Below are 20,252 nucleotides of genomic sequence, written 5' to 3'. Positions count from 1 at the left end.
GTAGAGTCGTTTCGGGGGTAGGACACGGCATTGGATCAGGCCTTTCAGTTCAAACAACGTGTCCACAGGTGGTTGATGGAGAAGGGTCGGGTGTTCCATGGGAAATGCTCCGGTCTTACATATGTATGGATAAAGGGAACAAATATCGATGTACTTGATGGTTTCACCTTCTTGGGCTTCGTACCATAATCACATGGCATTGGTGCGTCCTCCATAGAAGGCGTCGCGAGGGTTCAGCGGCCCAGGGACGTGGATACAGTGGGGCCCCTGCAAGAAAGCATGCAGAGCAGAGTCCACCTGTTGCATTTTCGTAAACTCGTACTCCCACAAGGTGACGATCCGTTTCACCTCAGGGTGTGGACTCAAGAGACTCAAGCGGTAGTGGGTGTCGGTGTGGCAGGCCTGGCACCCATGCCAGGAACAGCCCAGGAATTCGTAGATGGTGCCTGTCGCTGAATCGTAGCCATCCACACTGTACCGATGTTGGCCCTCTCAACACGTGAACTCTTTTTCACCTCCATTCCTGGCGTGCTGGAGGTGCAGATGGGGCCGCGTTTCCATCAGATAATTGAGCCAGTGCATACAGGCTTGGGAATAGTTTCTCTTGGGTTGGTAGCCTAGAGGTGGAAGAATAGCTATGGTATTGGGTTTCAGGTCGTGTTTTACGAAGGATTTTATGGTGAACGCATCAGCTGTCATCACTTCTACAAAGGGATCCATGCCAACTGAGTTGATGGCGTTCTGTCGGAAGTCAGCGTATCCTCATCTCAAAATGTCCACATCGCTCTGACAGTAGGCTCAAAGTTCTCCTTGTAAGTCGAACAAGACTCCTTCTTGCACTTTTTGGGTATGCCACTGGAGGAAGACTGTGCGTTCCGCGGGAGACATGCCATCGGGATCGTACATGACGGCTGGTGGATAGGGACCTCAGTAGGTCTGGTATTGAAAAAGTGAGGAAAGTACCCTTTCTTCAGTTTTCTCAGCCCAAAGCTCTTGGGAAATGCTTTCAGGGGGTAAGGTATGAAATTTAAGCTGTCTTCGAAACACAACCGTCCCAGGGTCACCTGCAAAATTTGTTGACCATTTCGAATCTTGGTGGGGAGTTTCACCAGGAGAGGGGACAGACCCTTCAGGACCAAGTGTAAATCATAGGATCGTGCATTATGGGCCATCACATAAATGCGATTCTCCTTCTGGACTGTATTGGTGGCGGTGTTCTTGTTCTTTGGCTTCTTTGTTTTCTCCACTTCCATGACATCTTCCCCTCTTCCTCTTCCTCTTCCTCCTGCTGGGGTGATGAATGTCATTGACGTTTTGAAGCGTGGTTTCTTGAGGGGGCTCCATCCCGTTTTCTTTTCCCCAGGCGTGCTGTTGTGCCCTTGCGTGTGCTGTCCTCCTCTTCCTCGTGGTTCTTCTTCTTCTTCTTCTTGGGTGTTTCAGCCAGCGTGGTCAACCACACACACACATCATGTCGCATGGTGTGGCCTCGAAACACGATCTCACGGCTGGGACCATACCCTTCTTCTCTCCATGGACAGTGTTTGCACAAGTCCTTGTTCACTTCACTGATGCACCGTCCACATCCCAACTGCACCACGCACAAATTTGGAATGTGTTCCCCCGTGTCTCGCATGCATTCAAAATCGTAGAAGACATATTGGACATTGTCTCGTAGGTGATGTTGTTCCTATTCCCCCTCCTCCCCCTCTTCCTCCCCCTCCTCATCCTCGTTTTCTTCACGGAGAGGTGTCATGTAACAGCGATGGTCTGGGGTCATGGGGTCTCGGCACACCAAGCAGGGATGTTCTTCATCTGAGCACTCGTGGTGACCCATGGGAGTCTCCAAGACACGGACCAGCTGAAAATAGGTTGGGCACCTGTGAATCGATTGACAGGCGCTGGGTTTTCCCTTTGACGGTGACTGGAGATGTTGGGTGTAACACTGTTGATTTGGGAACCAACGTTGACATGTCAAGCAAGGGATCCCGTGCTTTTCCTTTGGTCCGCAATAGCTAGAGTGGAGGCAGCAGTGACAGCGGTATTGCTTGGTGGAGGGGTGTTTTTCGGGATGGTCGTAACGTTGGTCGCAGTGTTCGCGATAATGGTTAGACCCATAAAAAGCTGGCATGGAAGTGATGACATCGTAGTGCTGATCATGATGATATAAATGTAGCACGATGGCGTGGGGTGGAGCCTCATCACACTTGTACAACAGTCTCTGGTCCACCTCTTGACTGTAGACTTTCAGTTGATAATTCAGGTGGGTCAAGCCCGTCCCACGCGTGCGAGGTCGTCCAGGCCCTGACAGGGGCCTTCAGGCAGGCCAAGGCGTCAAAACAAGCCCCGTGCCCGTATGCCTTGAACGTCGACCCGAACCGTTCTCGTCAGTCTCTTTTGCTGGGTTTCCCATTCTGGGGTCAGAGGGTGGGGCTTGATCTTCGTTCTTGATCCGTACAATACACTTTTTGCGTGTTAAAAAAGCTTCGAGTCCAATCACGTTTTTTCAGCCGGGGAGCACCACTGCCCGATCCTAGCCTGTCGGGATCTGCTACTTGTAGTAAAGTCACAACCATGGTGGCATCGATGTTCAGGTCTTTGTTGGACTGTTGGACTTTTTCCACGGCATGTAAAATATTTAACCCATGGAGATCTTCAAAGCGACGAAAGGGAATCCGTATGGGAGTGTTCAAAGCGGGATGATCGATACCTAGACCAATACGATCTCCCTTCTGACCTGACATATGTTGATAAAAGTCATCGATCACTCTGTCAAATAAAGCTGGCAGTTCCATGAGAATGCGGTCCGGTGGTACGGTGTCCAAGTAGTCTGGGTTGAAAGTCAAACGGTACGTATGATTAGCAGTTCTTAACCGTCTGGAGCGGGTGGTGTCTTTCCTCTCCAAACGATAGGGCGTACTTTGGTTGCTTGTCATGATAGCGATGCGTGTCTGATGAACGTCTGATATGGACAACCCTTCCCCCAATAAAGGATCGAAATCGGACCAATCCGAAGCCTGGGTTGTTGACCAATCAGAAGACATCACCGACCAATCAGAAGACAGCACCCGAGCCGAGTTGTGCTTTCTCTCCCATGGTAAAATCCATTTCCTATGGAAAAGAAACACAAGGGTCGGGTCGTTTTAGAAAACCGAGGTGCAGACCAGGCACCGGAAAGAACCAAACAGTGCGTTGCGTTTTGGACCAACGGGGAAGCAGCCATTTTCGATCCGGTCCTTCTTCTATAAAACAAGAGTGGATTCGAGTGGATCAGTGTCACTTGTAAAATTTATTTTATAAAACCAAGAATGGCTGAAACAAAGAAGAGTGGTAGGACGACTCGTGACGGAGATTTTGTGATGGACAGTGCAGATACTCGTGGATGTTGGAGTAAGAGTACGGATGCTGAGAATGCGTTGTCACTGCTCAGTAACACACCATCGCCCTATTATCTACGGTTTGAAAGAAGGCTCGCTTCGTTTGAGACGTGGCCTATGCAAATGAATCAGACTGCTGAAGAGATGGCCCATGCGGGCTTTGCCTAAACAGGGGGTGCCGATGGCGTGTACTGTTTCCAATGTGGTGTGCGGCTGAGACGATCGGCGCCCAACGACGATCCTTAGGTGGAACACCACAGGTGGTCCCCACACTGTGGCTAACCGGCCTGGTGAAACACAAGAAGAAGCTACAGCTACACTATCTCTGCGAGGAGAAGGTGAATCAGAAGAACACGAATGACGTAGCACGACCGGATGCCTAGGAGGACGTTTCCTGTGTCCTGCGTTCCTGTTCAAGTTCCTGTTCAAGAATTATTTTCTTTTCTTTGTTGGACCCACAAGTGGTGACATATCCAGATGGCTACAAGTATCGCTTCGACGATCCTAGTCTTGTCATTAAGCTTGGACATGATGATTCTTCTTGGACAGCAGCAGAAGTTTTTCTTTCCCAAAACGGCACTTTCAGGGCCACCCATCTCACCCCAAAGACAACTTTCATCCTTTGCTTTGCCAACCCCACAATCCAAAACAAAGAACCCACACCCTCCCCTAGGTCTCTTGGAGGCATACGTCTACGCGTGACACCACCATGGTACGTGTCAAAATAAAATAAATAGATATAAATATATATATAAACATATAAATAGAGACACGTAGTACACCACATGTGCATGGAGACTTGAGTCAAGCAACACATGTGCATGAAAACATGTGTCACAGTACGTCTGTAGACCTACACGAGTGTCAACACCTCGGTATCATTAAATAATAATAATAATAATTTGAAGTACATGACACTAAGTACATCACGTGTGCAAACGTCACGCATGTGTATCGATCGTTCTCTATCCATCTCAATACTAAATCAATGTTTGTAGTCACACACACTCACATGACATCACGTTTTGCCTGACAACAGGCGTGAAACACCACGTGTGTCTGGCAACATGACGTACATCGCGTAGGCATGGTATCATTCTATGGATCAACGTCAACGTCTGTTTGAAGACAAACACACACACACATGACATTCCGATTGGCATGGGGGTGACACAATGTACATCACGTAGGCATTCCCACGTTCATGCCTACCTATGAAGGTCCACGACCGTCTACCTAAAAATAATACCAAGGCTACCCAAGAAAAAAAAACGGATCGAAATCGGACCAATCCGAAGCCTGGGTTGTCGACCAATCAGAGGCGGCGCTCGGACCATGCTGGGCTCTGAATGGTCGAACCGGGGTTGTGCTTTCTCTCCCATGGTAAAATCCATTTCCTATGGAAAAGAAACACAGGGGTCGGTCCGTTTTGGAAAACCGAGATGCAGGCCAGGCACCAGAACGAACCAATCGGAGCTGCTGCCTGGGTAACCAACCAGGAAGCAGGGTGTCAGTGTCTCTCCTATAAAACAAGTGTGGATTCGAGTGGATCAGTGCCACTTGTAAAAAGAAATCATCATCATCATGAGCAGCAACAGCAACAACATGTCTGAAAACTGGGATCTGGAACTGATTTCTACTGAGATAATAACATCACCACCATTGTCTCCACCATGGCAATGTGGTAGACGTCAAGGGTGTCTGCCCGTGTACGCCCTTGGTACAAGGGCTTGGGAGGGGACTTTCAAATGCGTGTATTGCAACACTGTGCTGAAGGACACCTACATGCGTCGTTTAACGCACACCAGTAGGTGTCCTGTAAGACGCCAAATGACTGTCCACCCGTGCCTTTGTACTGTTGCGTGTTGCATGTAATCATCAAAACGTCAGACATCTATCTCTCCCGAAAGAACGCTTTCAGCCTTTGCTTTGACGACCCTTAAACCCCCACACCATGAACCCGCCTCCTCCTTCCTTCCCTCCCTCCCTCCCTCCACCACCACCACCACGTCTATGTTTAGAACAACAACAACAACAACGACAACAAAACTCTTTTCGTGTTCACCTTTTACGACCGCTTCCCTGGGTTTTTTTTCCCTTCCCTCCCTCCTCCTCCTCCTCCTCACCCGGAAAACGGAGGCAACGTCCTCTTGGAGGTGCACGCACCACCGGACACGGAGGCAACGCCCTCTTGGAGGTGCGCACGACACCGGACACGGGTGCGACGCCATCTTGGAGGCGCAAGCCACCGGAAACGGAGGTGCAGCCCTCTTGGAGGTGCGCACGCCACCGCAAACGGGTGCAACGCCATCTTGGAGGCGCGCGCCACCGGAAACGGATGGGCCGCCCTCTTGGATGCGCACGCCACCGGAAACGGATGTGACGCCATCTTGGAGGCGCACGCCACCGGAAACGGATGGGCCGCCATCTTTGTCCTGAAATCCTGAGCGGTCCTACACTGATGTAGACAACTACTCACATCAGTTATTTCCATTCATCACATGTCCGTAAAGGCAGGAAAACAAAAGGAATATGTCTTCAGTAACCCATGTTTGATGTAAGAGGCGATGAACGGGATCGGGTGGTCAGGCTCACTGACTTGGTTGACGCGTGTCTCCATATGGCTGGAATATGGCTGCATGTGGCGTTAAGGTAATCTCCCGTTCACCATGATTATGTTTCTAGGTTTGTCAGTACCGTAGCTATGCTCTTTTAGTTCCCCAAAGTGGTAAGCGCCATCACTTATCACTTATATCACCATCTCAAGATGACACGCCGTTATACAACTGAAATGCGTCAAAAGCAGCGTTAAACCAAACTCACTCGCTCACCCAAAACAAGACGCAATCAACACCATAGACCAGACAATCCGGTGATTGATTTTATGAATAGCAATTGACGCCGTCGGGTAAGATGACAAACAATCAAATAGCGTCTTGCACGTGCAAAACAAATACTGGCTTTCAGGGGTACATGTGCCTTTCTGATTACACTAAACATATTGGTCGAATCATCAAGTGAGTGAGAGGCAGTGAGAGGGGAGGTCAATTAGCGTCACTGCCGTTAGCAGTTACCAAGGGACGGAACCACGTTAGCAGTTACCAAGGGACGCAACTCTGCACAGCGAATCGCAGCGCCTTAGACGACTGATGAAATTAAGAATGAGCTCTATCTGTATTACAATCATCTGATGATTGCCAAAGCACACTGGATGTAACTCCTTTGGGAGTGCCGGACAGATGAACAGAAGGGCCAGTCCTGGAAGCATGGATGTATTGTCTAACGATGAGCTTGGGTATATACGATGGGGATGACTATGTTTTAGGTAATTATGACCCAAAGACCTTTTCGAGCCGGTCACCAGGGATGGAAACAGACTCCAAGGCATATTTTGGAAACATGAATGAATTTGAGCTATGATGTCAAGCATATGTCTATATAGATTCCAAGTTAGGATTCACTTTCTCCCATCGGGCCCCAATCCATCTATACAATGACGAGTATCAAATGCGGTGAAAATGACTGCCTCCGTCGCCTAGTGGTAGAGCGTCCGCCCGGGGAGCGGAAGGTCCGGGGTTCGATCCCAAGCCGCATCATACCAAAAGACGTTAATAGATGGTACTTGTTGTTACCCTGTCTTGCGCTCGGCATTTAGGGGCTCAAACAAGGACTGCTCGGCTCTGAGTCAGTATACTGTGTCTGAATGGGTTATTAATGTTCAACTGCGGCATGGCATCTCAGTGAACTAGCACTATAAATCGGCATCAGTCAAGACTAGTGCAAACAGCCATACAAACACTTACACACTCGTGCATGTACGTCGCTATATATCTACAATAATCTTGGACATGACGTTAAACCCCATTTCACCTCCATCTGTATGGGAAGACAACTTCTAAAATTTTCCGGTAAATCAGCTATTAAGCCCCACACCCACTTTGTTTATACAACATTGAGTTGTTTCGGACAAATTTATGTACTAAACTAGTACAAAACTAATCAGCCATTCTGGACTAGTCAAGCAAATCAATTTTTGAACAGTAAAATAACATCCATCGGGAAATAACTTTTGTCACTGTGCTGCAGTAATGGTTAAAAGGAAAAGCTGCGGCACATCACAGGATAACTATAACTTCACATGGCTGTGGAGTGGAACATAAATGAAAACAAAGGCAAAGGTTTTTTTTATATACAAATCAAGTTTATTGAAGTTGAAACAATATTTAAAAGGAATAACTGAAAAAGTTCCAGATGAATAGGAATGGCATCGAAAATATAAAATCAAAATCACATGATTGCTACATATGCATGCAACAATCTATTTTCTGACAGAGAATGTGCATATAATGGAAGGCAAGATCCTGCATTCCTCTCATTCTACTCAGCAATTGTACATATGGTTATACCGTGGGGATTTTAAATGTGTCCAAGTTATAAACTCTTTTTGGCCCTGCCCCTCAGCCACTCTTTTATTTACCATTTAGAAATATAATCACGGTAGTATTTTGCAATACAAAACAGCCACCATTCATCCATAAAATCTTTTTTTATGCAACATGCACCAACTAACGCTTAAGTATCAAAATCCGTTTGAGTGATTTTCATTTCTTTTATAGTGAACATTGTATTGTGCTATCTAGCTGATGACATTATTTGTCACTGCCTGTTTTCTTTGGCAATTTCTTTAAAACATTTCACACTTCTCTCAGTTATATACCTGACAAATACGTACATGTGTTGCTGTCGAAATTCACAACATTTAGTCAACTATCAACTTTACGTTGCATAAGACCTTCACATTTCGCGTACCCCATCACCTTACCGCTGTACTGAAATGTATGCATATGATGTAGCGTGATTGGCGATACTACAACATAGATATGGGTATGTATACAATGAAAATCTGTGTAATTCTAAAAGTGTGATATTCAAACATCAAAGACAACCACTTTCAGTACCGACTGCAAACCATCAACAAAGTGTCGTGGAATGAACGATCAGCTGATCTCATTGCCTCGCTTCGAATGGCTACCAAGTGGTTAACTATACGATGTAACCAGTCTTGGTCATCCCTAATGTACCAGTGAACCACGAACATCTATATCAGGCGGAAAGAAATACTGTCTATACACCAGCGTGACCGATGCCGCTAGAGATGAAGGCTATACTGGTCATCTGTCTACAGGTGTGATATTAACATGTGCCGCTCGTACCACATGCGCCGTCAGTTTAAGGTTGGACCGTCCAAGTCAGTGCACCAGCCGGGTGAGTGAAGGGAAGATGAATTGAAAAAGATCGCCCATTGTGAAGATCGATGCTCATGATGTCAATCACTATAATGTCTGATCCAGTCTCGATTACTTACAGACCGCCATTAAACAGCTTGAATATTGAGAGTGCGGTGTTAAACCAAAAAACAACCATCCATCAACGGCACAAACCCCAGTAACAGTAACGAAGTGAGACAAAGGATTAAGGGAGAAGAGCTTGCTAATATCACAAACTGTCCGACATCCATAACCTTCGCTCAGCAATAACACTGGGATAATATATATTATTACCAATTATTTCTAATCCCATCTCTCAAGAGGTTTTTGATGTCCTGGTCAATGAAATACTGGTGTGTCCCCTGCATTGTTCTGTATATTCACATCAGCTCCAGCCTCCAGTAACGCATCAACGTTCGCTGTAGATCCCAACCCTGCTTCTGCTGCTGCTGCTGCTGCATGAAGTGGTGTGTCACCTGTAATGTTCTGTACATTCACATAAGCTCCAGCCTCAAGTAACGCATCAACACCCCCTGTAGATCCGCGCCATACTGCTGCTGCTGCTTTATGAAGTGGTGTGTCATCTGTATTGTTCTTTACATTCACATCAGCTCCAGCCTTCAGTAACGCATCAACGATCCCTATAGATCCCCGGATTGATCCTGCTGCTGCTGCTGCATGAAGTGGTGTGTCACCTGTTTTGTTCTTGAAATTCACATTAGCTTCAGCATTCAGTAACGCACCAACACTCCATGTAGCTCCCCACGATGCTGCTTTATGAAGTGGTGTGTCACCTGTTTTGTTCTGTACATTCACAGAAGCTCCAGCCTTCAGTAACACATCAACACTCCCTGAAGATACCGACCTTGCTTCTTCTGCTGCTGCATGAAGTGGTGTGTCACCTGTATTGTTCTGTACATTCACAGAAGCTCCAGCCTTCAGTAACGCATCAAGAGTCACTGTAGATTCATCCCATGCTGCTGCGTGAAGTGGTGTGTTTTCTGTATTATTCTGTACGTTCACATGAGCTCCAGCCTTCAGTAACAGATCAACACACTCTGTATATCCATCAAATATTGCTGCATGAAGTGGTGTGTTGCCTGTTTCATTCTTGACATTCACGTTAGCTCCTTTCTCCAACAAAAACGAGACAACATTAGGGTCCCATGCACCGTGAAGAGGAGTATCTCCTTGAAATGAAATCATGTCAACTGTAGCACCCTCCGCAAACAACATCTTGATGATAGACAAATTCTCAAACAGACAAGCAATGTGCAAAGCATCACCTACAACCTGTGCTCGTCTGTCTAAAAGAAAACGCGTCATATGCGTGCTCTGGCTCCTTAATGCACATTCAAGACCTCTCTGTTTATCTATATCACGTCCTTTTTTTAGCAGCAGTTCCACCACCCCAACATGACCATTTTCTATGGCACGATATAGAGGGGCTTGCGGGTAAGGACCAACAACTGGTGGATGATGCTCATTAACATCCACGCCCATGTTGATTGCATGTTCCACAGCTGATGTAAGGCCATTTGCGCAAAGGTATTGAAAGACTGTTCGATCGTGACTGTCTCTTGCATTCAGGTCAGGGTGAAGGGCCAGAATCTGATTTACAAACACACTGTCTTTGGTTTCTGCTGCTAACATAAGTGGCGTTTTCTTCTCCGAACCATATCTAGCATCTATCTCAAGCTGCTGGTGTTCTCTAATATAGGTCAGTACACTACAAGCAGCATTCATGCACACCCCAAGTAAAATGTCTCTCAGTTCACTCTGGCTGAATGTTCTGTTTTCTTTCTCCCTAATAAATTTGATGAGATGATGTGACTTGCTGCTCGAAATTAATTCACAAAATGACTGTTTTGAAGAGCTATCAGCTAGTTTATGAATATCAGAAACAGACATGTGACACTGTGTCTTCAGGCAGCCCATTAGCAAGTCTATAAAGTCTGGATCACAACATGCATGGTGCGATAAGACATGCAACAAATTGCTCCTTGAAATTTCAGTTGCAAATCTTCTTGCTAGATGTTTAGCATTGATGTACGCAAAAAGATCTGTCTCACCAGGAACGTTTTCCCATGGACTTGTGGAGGCTTTAAGACGAAGTCGCTGATGGATGAATGACAAACTACAAAAATCGATCACAAACTTTGAATGTTTTGTACTGAGAATTAAAGCGACACTGTCATATATAGAGGGATGGTCAAACATGTATGTGTCATCTTCCTTCTTGAGGTAAGATCCAACTAAATCATCAGCAGCTGTTTTGAATTTGTATCCATTGACATCCCCCTGTACCAACTCTTGTTTACTAATCTTTCCATCCCTTTTAATCATAGCCTTGAACAGGGAAATCTTTATCTCATCTTGAAGGGCTTTTTCTAGGGTCTGTTTGAGGAATGCTAGAGGCGCTTGAAAAAATGTATCTACTGGAAGCTGAGTCTGATCCTTTTCATATGTTGTGACAAACATTTTACACACGTGGGGAAAGCCGTGTGGACAGTCAGATTGACATATCCGAGACACGGTTGACTCATCAAAGTCTATGTTTTTTGTTTTGGCATGAACATGCCATATCTTCCTTCGTTCTATAGAGTCACTCTGTGAGGAAACTTCCACCACATACTTGGGACTATGTATGTAATCTGCCATCCTTCCCAAGTCTGCCAGTGAGGATTTCAGCACATAGTCACGGCCTACGAGGATAATGATCGTTTTGCCTTTGTTTGGTGCTGTTCTCTTTAGGATTGTTTGCTCATCCTCTTTTTGACTTTTAGTGGATTTATCCATTGAGTCTTTTTCGGTGGTCTCATCTGGATCCTTCATATCCACAAAACGTCGTAGACTTGGTCTCCACTTTGCCCATTCTGCTACATCAAATTCTAGATCACCGAATATGTCATCTAACATAATGACAGGGTTTGTGCTGGCCGTTATGACCTCATTGAACTCTTCTGGTGACACCACCTGGTACACTTGTCTCCCCTGAGTGTGCTGATCTTTGAGGGCCATGTAAGCTATTGTAGACTTTCCCTCTCCTGGCCTTCCTTTAATTGTCACCCATGTTGCTCCTCTGTCCAGCTTCTCCGTCACTTTCTGCAGGGCTTCTGTCTCCACCATGTCTTTAGTCATTGACTGAATGCTACATTCCGTTCTTTCTGTGAAAACAAGGCACATTTGACATATATATGTGTAAAAGTATACAGTCTGTCATATTTTAATTTGACCCCAATTAAAGGAATAAAGTGTGGCCATTATCAATCACATACAGTTTGAGTCTGAGATCCCTTATTTTGAAATGTGTCAGTGCGTGAGTGAGTTAACATTTTGACAATACTTCATCAATATTGTGAGTAGCATTTCACATAGTTTCACCGAAAGTTTGGACAATCCAAAATACATCCTGTGAATGTTGAATATTGACAATATACAATCAATAGTTTACACAAAACCTCTTGAATCGAATGTGCCACCTTCAAAGTGTTTAAATTGAAACACTTCTTTTTACAGCATTTCTCTATTTTTCGATATAGGTCTGCAAGTTATTTGTTCTGAACCAGAGAGCAGACAGCTTAAGTAACGTTTGAATAGTGCCTGCTCTGATTGTGGATCATAACAGAATGTCCATATGAACGAAGCAGCCAGAATACAAAAGTATAGAATTAAAGTGACAAAACCGTTTTGATAATCATAAGCAACAGTCCACCGAATGATTCTGTCTATATATCAGGAGCACCTGTTTATGAATCACTATCAAATAGTGATGATACCAGGTCCTGGCAAGTAGGTGAGGGTTTGTATCCTGTTAGACATAAAGGGAAATTTTACTATTGAAAGTTGAAGTCATTCCCCTTTTCAAACAGTCTTATGGAGAGGTGTTGTTTCACTCAGCATCTTCATCCATAGATCTTAATACGAAAAACACCCCAGGTGGTCTCCCTTATTTATAGGTCAATCAGTGAAAGGGTCAATGACTGATATCCGATCACTAATATACCTAGTTTTCACTTTGCCAATCCGAGCTGAAATTCTGATTCATATATATTTGTTGATATTATCTTCCAGGTACTTAGCAGTTGCCATAGATGTTTTATCAATTTCTACTGGATATGTTGTATCACGAGATACAAATACGTCCTAACAACTTACCAACTTACATTTGATCTGAGTGATTTAGACGAAACAAATGGGCATGCTACAATTTGTATATGGTCCTGTAGGGATGTAACATAATGTGAAATGTAACAGAGAGCAAGACATAATGCTTCAATGACTTTGCTACGTTCATCACTTGCTTACAAAACTCGATGTATATTATCGTCATGAACGAGGTGACAGTTGGAACAAATATCAAGATTATTACAGTCAGCATTTACTACAAAACGCCTTCAGCTGATTGATCCAAATACAGCAGATAACTTACTCCTGATCTTCCGCGCTGCAACAGTCAATGGCTTCTCCTCTTCCTCCGGGCGGGTCTGAGGTGTACCAACGTTCTGCGTTCCGCCAATGTTCAGATTCCTGGCGCCCTGGACTGTCACATCTCCAAACTGCTGCCGTACTTGGATAAGGTTGTACTGGGCGACTGTAACAGAAACCATATAACTTAAGCTTTCAGGGTTGTTTTCCATTTTTGAACTTAGATGTCTCTCGTGATACTGAAAACTGACAACTATCATCAACAGACATCGAACTGCTACGACAAATAAAAACAATTGTTGTTTTGCGTATATGTTGGTTCGCCACTGTATAATAACAGATTTCAGTTGGAACTATATTGGCTATTGTCGCTGTCCGACTGTCACATCACTTACCATGTGACGTAATAAATATTAATGCTCGCATTCCAGGAAAGCTCGCAATGTTTCTGTAATATTTCTGATACAGGGAAAGCGATTTTAAAGCACAGAATAAAAGAATGACATAATAGGATAAAGAGGTTAGCACGCTTGCGGATGGTAAATATCCTTTATTAGGAATAAACACCATGTATTTAGCTCGCCAAGCCACGATAAATACAATGTTTATTCCTAATGCAGAATATTAACCATCCTCAAACACACTCGCGTGATAACTTCTACTTATTTTCGTAAATGGTGACTTTTTTGTTTCAGTTGTTCTGAAAAGTGGAAAACCTGCAATTGAGCAGAGCTAGACCTTGTATAGTGGTTGTATAGGGTTAATGCCATCCCTGTAAAATAATTGAGGAAATACTGTCATAGCCTATTAGCTTAAAAACCAAAGTCATTTGAAAACACCATATTGTAGGTATTAGATATTTGAGCAATTAGCCATGTTCCTGTTTATCAGCACTCACCTACAGGAGAATCACCAGTCACTGGTACCACGGGTAGCCCAGACGACTGTATCTCTGATACAACAGATCCTGGTATTCTGGGTAGAAGAGAGGATGTGGACGCTGGTGTCAGGGCTGCCGTTGGCGGGTCCTGTAGACTGGTTGTGTTAGGAACTACACAAGATGTAGTTGAGGACAGTTGTGCCTGGCTTGTTGTCTGATCAACATCACCATCTGAAGCTGGTTGGAGTTGTGTCCCCTGCTGTGGTGTTGACGCTATTTCTCCCTGTGGTTGTTGACAACATCCCACAATGTGTTGTGCTAGTGTCGTGGTATCTACGAAGGAACAAGCATGTCACAGTTGGATATCAAGCTATTTGAAAAATATATGTAAAATATGAATTATCTCCGATTCAGTTTCAAACAAAATACTACTGAAAAAGACATTGTCTGCCATTAAAATTACATTGTTACAAGCTGTTTTTAAGTAAAACATATTCAGACTCATTTAACAAAATCTGGTTTTGCAGCTGTAGCTCAATACCAAATCCCCAAAAGGTTTATTTTCACCACCCTAGCCGTGCTGACAAACAGTTATAGTTAGTTAAACATTTGGATAAAGATTTGTGCAAGGCTCCACACTTTTTTGTCAAAACTTATATGCACACTATCGTAAGTACTTGAAAAATTTAATGCAGTAGTAAATACACTGAACACGTTGTGATACAGTAAGTGGTTGAGGATGGTTTTAGGTCGCTTTTAGCAATGTTCAAGCAATATCAAGGCAGGGAACAGCGGAAATGGGCTTTACAGATTGCACCCATGTCGGGATCGAACCTGGGTCTTCGGCGTGACGAGCAAACGCTTTAACCACGAGGCTTCCTGACCACCCCTCGTTGTAATGGGAAGTGTAGTAACGGGACTATCTGGCAGATACACCTTACTATGGTGGTTCTTCAGGTGCGATTGGTGATGTTTTCTCATTGGAAAACACATGTTAATTTCAGTAATTGAGTTGGATTTCAAAATACTAGTATCTATCTTATCAATTGAAAAAGATTTTCCTGTCCATATTCTTCAATTCCTCAGGTAGCACCTAACTGTCTTTAACAGCCACTGACATGGTGGGATTTTAAAACAGCATCCTCAACAAGCAAAGTGAAATTGCTTCATACAAACCTTTTTCCACAAGTTGGTATGACTCTTGTTGAACAGTCTGGAATTTGACCTCTACAGTACCTGCTCCAAGCTGTGACAAGTCTTCTATTCCTTCCCCCTCTTCCTCATCTGTGATGTCATCAAACAAGCATTCGTCAGCACTCTCTTCATCAACATCTTTATTTTCTGCACCCTCCGCAGTACTGCCTGCTCCTTCAGTTGTTCCTTGAGGGTTGTCCATGGGAATACCTGCAAGCTCCATGGTTTCCCCGTCTGATGACGTGTCACCGTCATTGTGCTTCCCAGGGCACTCTGTGTCACTATCATCCATCTGTCCTTGATCGTTCTGATTCAGTCTTTGAAAATTCTTCTCTGTTTCTTGTTTTTCATCAGTGTCTTCAATCTAAGTCGGCATCTAACTCATCATCATCAACCAACAAGACACAAGTCCTAACGTGTACAGTGTCTGTCGTATCAGTGTATCAAGTATGAGAATTCTCTGTCACAGCACTGTAGCTCACGTGGGTATTTTGTCAAATCGGTGCCAGCTTTCAGTAAAATCTCTGCAAGTAAAAACTGCAAACAATACATTTATTATAGAAATGAGTGTGACATATGCAGTTATAAATGTTGTTGTTTTTCATCAAAAGTCATGTTTCACTGTTACGAAAACAAAAACCAGTACTTTCACTTGTGTGAAAATACAAAAAAACATGGCCCTGGGATGACAGAACAAGTATCATCCATTGTTACCCCCCTTGGAAGTTGTGTCCCTTGGTCTATATGTCAGCGTAAAAGCAGAACAAAACAAAATGAGTAAACAACCTTTCAACTTGTGGTATTGACTACGCAATGTCATATAACTTACAAAACAATATCACCATGATGTCTGTAATGTTCGTGTTTGACTATCATACCACAAACTTATGATGAAGTGGGTCACAGATCTTCTGCCATGATTGTCACTTTGTGGTGTACATGTATTCGTGCACTTTCCCACTGGTGCGCCACAAAATCAGCTTTTACATTATGGTTTTCAAACTTCACTAAATGAGTACAAGGTATTTGGCAAAAAGCATGAAAGTATCTGTATCGCCAATACATTTGAAGATACATTTCAAGTACCAAATTTCATTACAGTTTTAGTAAATAATAAAAAAGTAGCCTTAAATACCCATGGCTGGCTTAATACAATGCTTATGGCAAAAGGTGAGATTTCCGGCCGTATACCTCCTCAAAAATACGCTACTGGGCTAATTTCGTTAAATCAGTCACCAACATCGCATCTGGAAGATTTTTTTTCTAAGTATAGCTGTATATTAAAGCTCCTCGCAGTGAAGCCTCTTTCACGTCGCTACCTTTCGAGAAAGCTACTTGTGGATGAGTAATATTTGGAAAGATGTAAGTTTTAAAAGATACCGTATCACCCTCTTTACAGCACCTTATGGTAAAATAATTCAGCAGGCTAAAGGTTAAACCAGTCCTAACTGTACATTAGTACACTAAACATGTTTTTGTTAGTCGGGCACTATGATAAAAGGGGGACAAACTCTATGATACGAGTAATGAGTGAGATAGTTGTAAACATTTTTTAAAGAAACCATATTTTTGTCTCACATGTATAATGATATGTGTTCACATGTACATATGAAATGCATTAATCAAAATGAAAATATTTTTTTTAAAACAGTCCTAACTACCACGCTTGTGTTTGTCGGTCTAAAAAATCAAAGGTGGTCAAACCCTGTCATGGTGACAGGCGTGAATGTTGACCTGTGTTCCATGTAGCAAGGTGTGAGCACTTTTCTACAGCGTGAATAATTGACGTGTCAGGCCAAAGGAGTAAGCATACAGTAAGGTAAGCATTATGAAGAAGTATGGTTTATGATTGTATAGAAAATAACAATATGGATTTCAATTTGAACAGTGTGTGCATGACAGACATTTAGAAATACATTTTGAGACCCCTCTAGTACCAACAAAAGTACCAAATGGGCTGGCTAGTTTCGTTATATCAGTCACCAACATTTCGTCTATATCAGTATTCACACTGAACTATTCCTTCTCAAATAAATAGTCACATAGTGATGATTGCAGACAAGTATGAATATGTTGACACTTACTTAATGTGTGGTATCATGGGGAAATGTGTGGACGAGCTCATACCCCCCTGTCAAGAAAATCCACAAGGTTGCTGGAAAAAACATTGCTAAATATAGCTGTATATCCAAGCTCCTCCCAGCGAAGCCTCTTTCACGGCGCTACCTTGTATTCAAAAGCGGAAGGAAGCTCCTGCACAGCGCTAGCGTAGACTGTTTCCCGCATCCTTCGTTTGGTGTCACTGTTCCCCATCCAGGATTGACTGGTACCTAACCTGGTTACAGGCTCCTTAGGCACATCGTCAACTTGCGCCAAGGTTAAATTGTGATATGAGAGACGGGGCCCAGCTTAGACTGGTGCTCTGTCCTTTGCCTCCTTGTGGCGGCACAAGTAACGCGACGATGAGCGCAAGCGCACAAGGGGAGACAAACCAGCCTAAGAGAAGGCCTTCTGTCACCAACTAGTTAGACTGGTTACAGTCAGTCAAGAGGCAGGCAGTCAGCCAAGAGGCAGTCAGTCAGTCAAGAGGCAGTGAATCAGCCAGTCAGTCAAGAGGCAGTCAGTCAGTCAAAAGGCAGTCAAGAGTCAGTCAATCAGTCAGTCATTTCGTCACTCAGGCAAGAGTCAGTCAGTCAGTCAGTCAGTCAAGATCAGTCAGACAGTCAAGAGTACGGCAATCAAGAGTCAGTCAGTCAAGAGGCAGTCAGTCAGTCAGTCAGTCAATCAGTCAGTCAGTCAAGAGTCAGTCAGTCAGGTATGCAGGCAGACAGGCAGGCAGGCGGGCAGGCGGGCAGGCAGGCAGCCAGGCAGTCAAGGGGCAGTCAGTCAGTAAAGAGGCAGTCAAGGAGTAAAGTGACAGCCTAGAGGCAAGTCAGTCAGTCAGTCAGTCAGTCAAGAGTCCAACAAACAAGAGTCAGTCAGCCAAGAGTCAGTCAGTCAGTCAGTCAGTCAATCAGTCAGTCAGTCAGTAAAGAGGCAGTCAAGGAGTAAAGTGACAGCCTAGAGGCAAGTCAATCAGTCAGTCAGTCAGTCAAGAGTCCAACAATCAAGAGTCAGTCAGTCAAGAGGCAGTCAGTCAGTCAGGAGTCAGTCAAGAGTCAGCCAAGAGGCAGTCAGTCCATTTTTCAAGGGGCAGTAAGTCAGTCAGTCAGTCAGTCAAGAGTCGCAGTCAGTCAGTCAGTCAGTAAGGATTCAGTCAGTCAGTCAAGAGTCAGCCAAGAGGCAGTCAGTCCATTTTTCAAGGGGCAGTAAGTCAGTCAGTCAGTCAAGAGTCGCAGTCAGTCAGTCAATCAATAGGCAGTCAGTCAGTCAGGAGTCAATCAGTCAGTCAGTTGTTCAAGGGGCAGTATGCCAGTCAGTCAGTCAGTCAAGAGTCGCAGTCAGTCAGTCAATCAAGAGGCAGTCAGTCAGTCAGTCAAGAGGCAGTCAGTCAGTCAAGATGCAGTCCGTCACTCAAGAGGCAGTCAGCCAAAAGGCAGTCAGTCAGTCAAGACTTCGTCAGTCAGTCAATCAAGAGGCAGTCAGTCAGTCAGTCAAGAGGCAGTCAGTCAGTCAAGATGCAGTCCGTCACTCAAGAGGCAGTCAGCCAAAAGGCAGTCAGTCAGTCAAGACTCCGTCAGTCAGTAAACAGTCCGGCAGTCAAGAGGCAGTCACTTAGACAAGAGGCAGTCAGGCAAGAGGCAGTCAGTCAATCAGTCAACCAGTCAAGAGGCAGCCAAGAGTCAGTCAGTCAAGAGGCAATCAGTTAGGTAGGCAGGAAGGCAGGCAGGCAGACAGGCAGGCGGGCGGGCGGTCGGGCGGGCAGGCAGGCAGGCAGGCAGTCAAGAGGCAGTCAGTCAAGAGGCAGTCAGTCAGTCAAGAGGCAGTCAATCAGTCAGTCAGTCAGTCAAGAGGCAGTCAGTCAGTCAAGAGGCAGTCAAGGGGCAGTCAGTCAAGAGGCAGTCATTAAAGGGTCAGTCAATCAAGATGCAGTCAGCCTGTCAGCCAGTCAGTCAGTCAAGAGTCAGTCAAGAGTCAACCAAGAGTCAGTCAGTCAGTCAGTCAGTCAGTCAGTCAGTCAGTAAAGAGGCAGTCGAAAAAGTAGTCAAAACACTGTCAATTCCCGCACATCACACCCTAACATGCAAAGGTCGGTGAGAAACCTTCTCATCAACGAAAACACTCAGTCAAGACACTGACTTTCTACGAGGACTTTCGGCATGTGGTCATAATTAATACTTTATTACATTGTTAAATATACATTTTGATTCAAACGCAACTGATCGAGCAAAACTATACGTTTATGGACATTTGAGATCTGCCGAGATCTGCACGTTTCGTTTTATTATTCTCAAATCCGTTTTTACCATTACCTGTTGGCCTTGCCCGGCCCGACTTTTCGACAATCCCACTTATCGACCCCTGACTTCATATTTACAATTGAATTGATACACACAGTCGATATTGAGGTGTTTTGTTTACCCATTGCTTAGTTACGACAACAACAAAATGAAATATTGACCCGCAGACTCGCAATAGGCTGTCGCGGCAAACTTCATGCCAGCCGATGTGTAGCAGAACGTTGTACTTGCTGGTGGCAGAGCTCCGAATGTTATAGACACACAGACACGTTAATCAGAAAAGGATATTACGGTCGAAATGCATGTGTAAATTCTCCCACTCTTCTTAGATCCTAGATACGATAGATATACTTGTATATTGATGTAGTATGATAATTTGCGTACTGTTCATTAAATACGTTTAGTACACAGAATACATCTTCCATTTTCAATCAATAAAAAACATGTGTCTTCCAAAAGTAAGATACAAAGGCATAACTTGATAAAAGAATAAATGTCATTACGATTTAGATACATTTTCATATTATAAATGAACTGTTGTCATAATAAACAACTTTAACCATGGTAACATCATACATATATTTCATGCTGTGTTGGCAATGGCTACTCTGCTAAGGCAAAATATGTGTAAGTTTTGATGATGTGTCTGAATATTACCTTTCAGTTCCTGGTCAAACGATGTATGCTTCTCCCGAGTCTGCTGAAGTCT

General features: G+C 44.2%; 1 protein-coding gene across 1 annotated transcript in view; it reads right to left on the bottom strand.

The window, feature by feature from the left end:
- Positions 1-20,252, bottom strand: part of LOC139457167 (ankyrin repeat domain-containing protein 17-like) — an 89,282-nt gene extending 69,030 nt beyond the window's left edge. Inside the window, exons 1-6 of the mRNA XM_071238591.1 lie at positions 20,201-20,252; positions 15,126-15,667; positions 13,968-14,282; positions 13,074-13,235; positions 9,408-11,808; positions 4,842-4,850 (exon numbers count right to left, since the gene is read on the bottom strand). Of these exons, the coding sequence (XP_071094692.1) occupies positions 4,842-4,850; positions 9,408-11,808; positions 13,074-13,235; positions 13,968-14,282; positions 15,126-15,435 (3,197 nt within the window). The 5' untranslated portion in view covers positions 15,436-15,667; positions 20,201-20,252. The remainder of the gene's footprint in view (positions 1-4,841; positions 4,851-9,407; positions 11,809-13,073; positions 13,236-13,967; positions 14,283-15,125; positions 15,668-20,200) is intronic.

Source organism: Haliotis cracherodii, unplaced genomic scaffold (genome assembly GCF_022045235.1).
Source record: "Haliotis cracherodii isolate W230 unplaced genomic scaffold, xgHalCrac1.p SCAF_12, whole genome shotgun sequence".
Classification (NCBI taxonomy): Eukaryota; Metazoa; Mollusca; class Gastropoda; order Lepetellida; family Haliotidae; genus Haliotis; species Haliotis cracherodii.
This window is presented reverse-complemented; position numbering and strand designations above follow the sequence as displayed.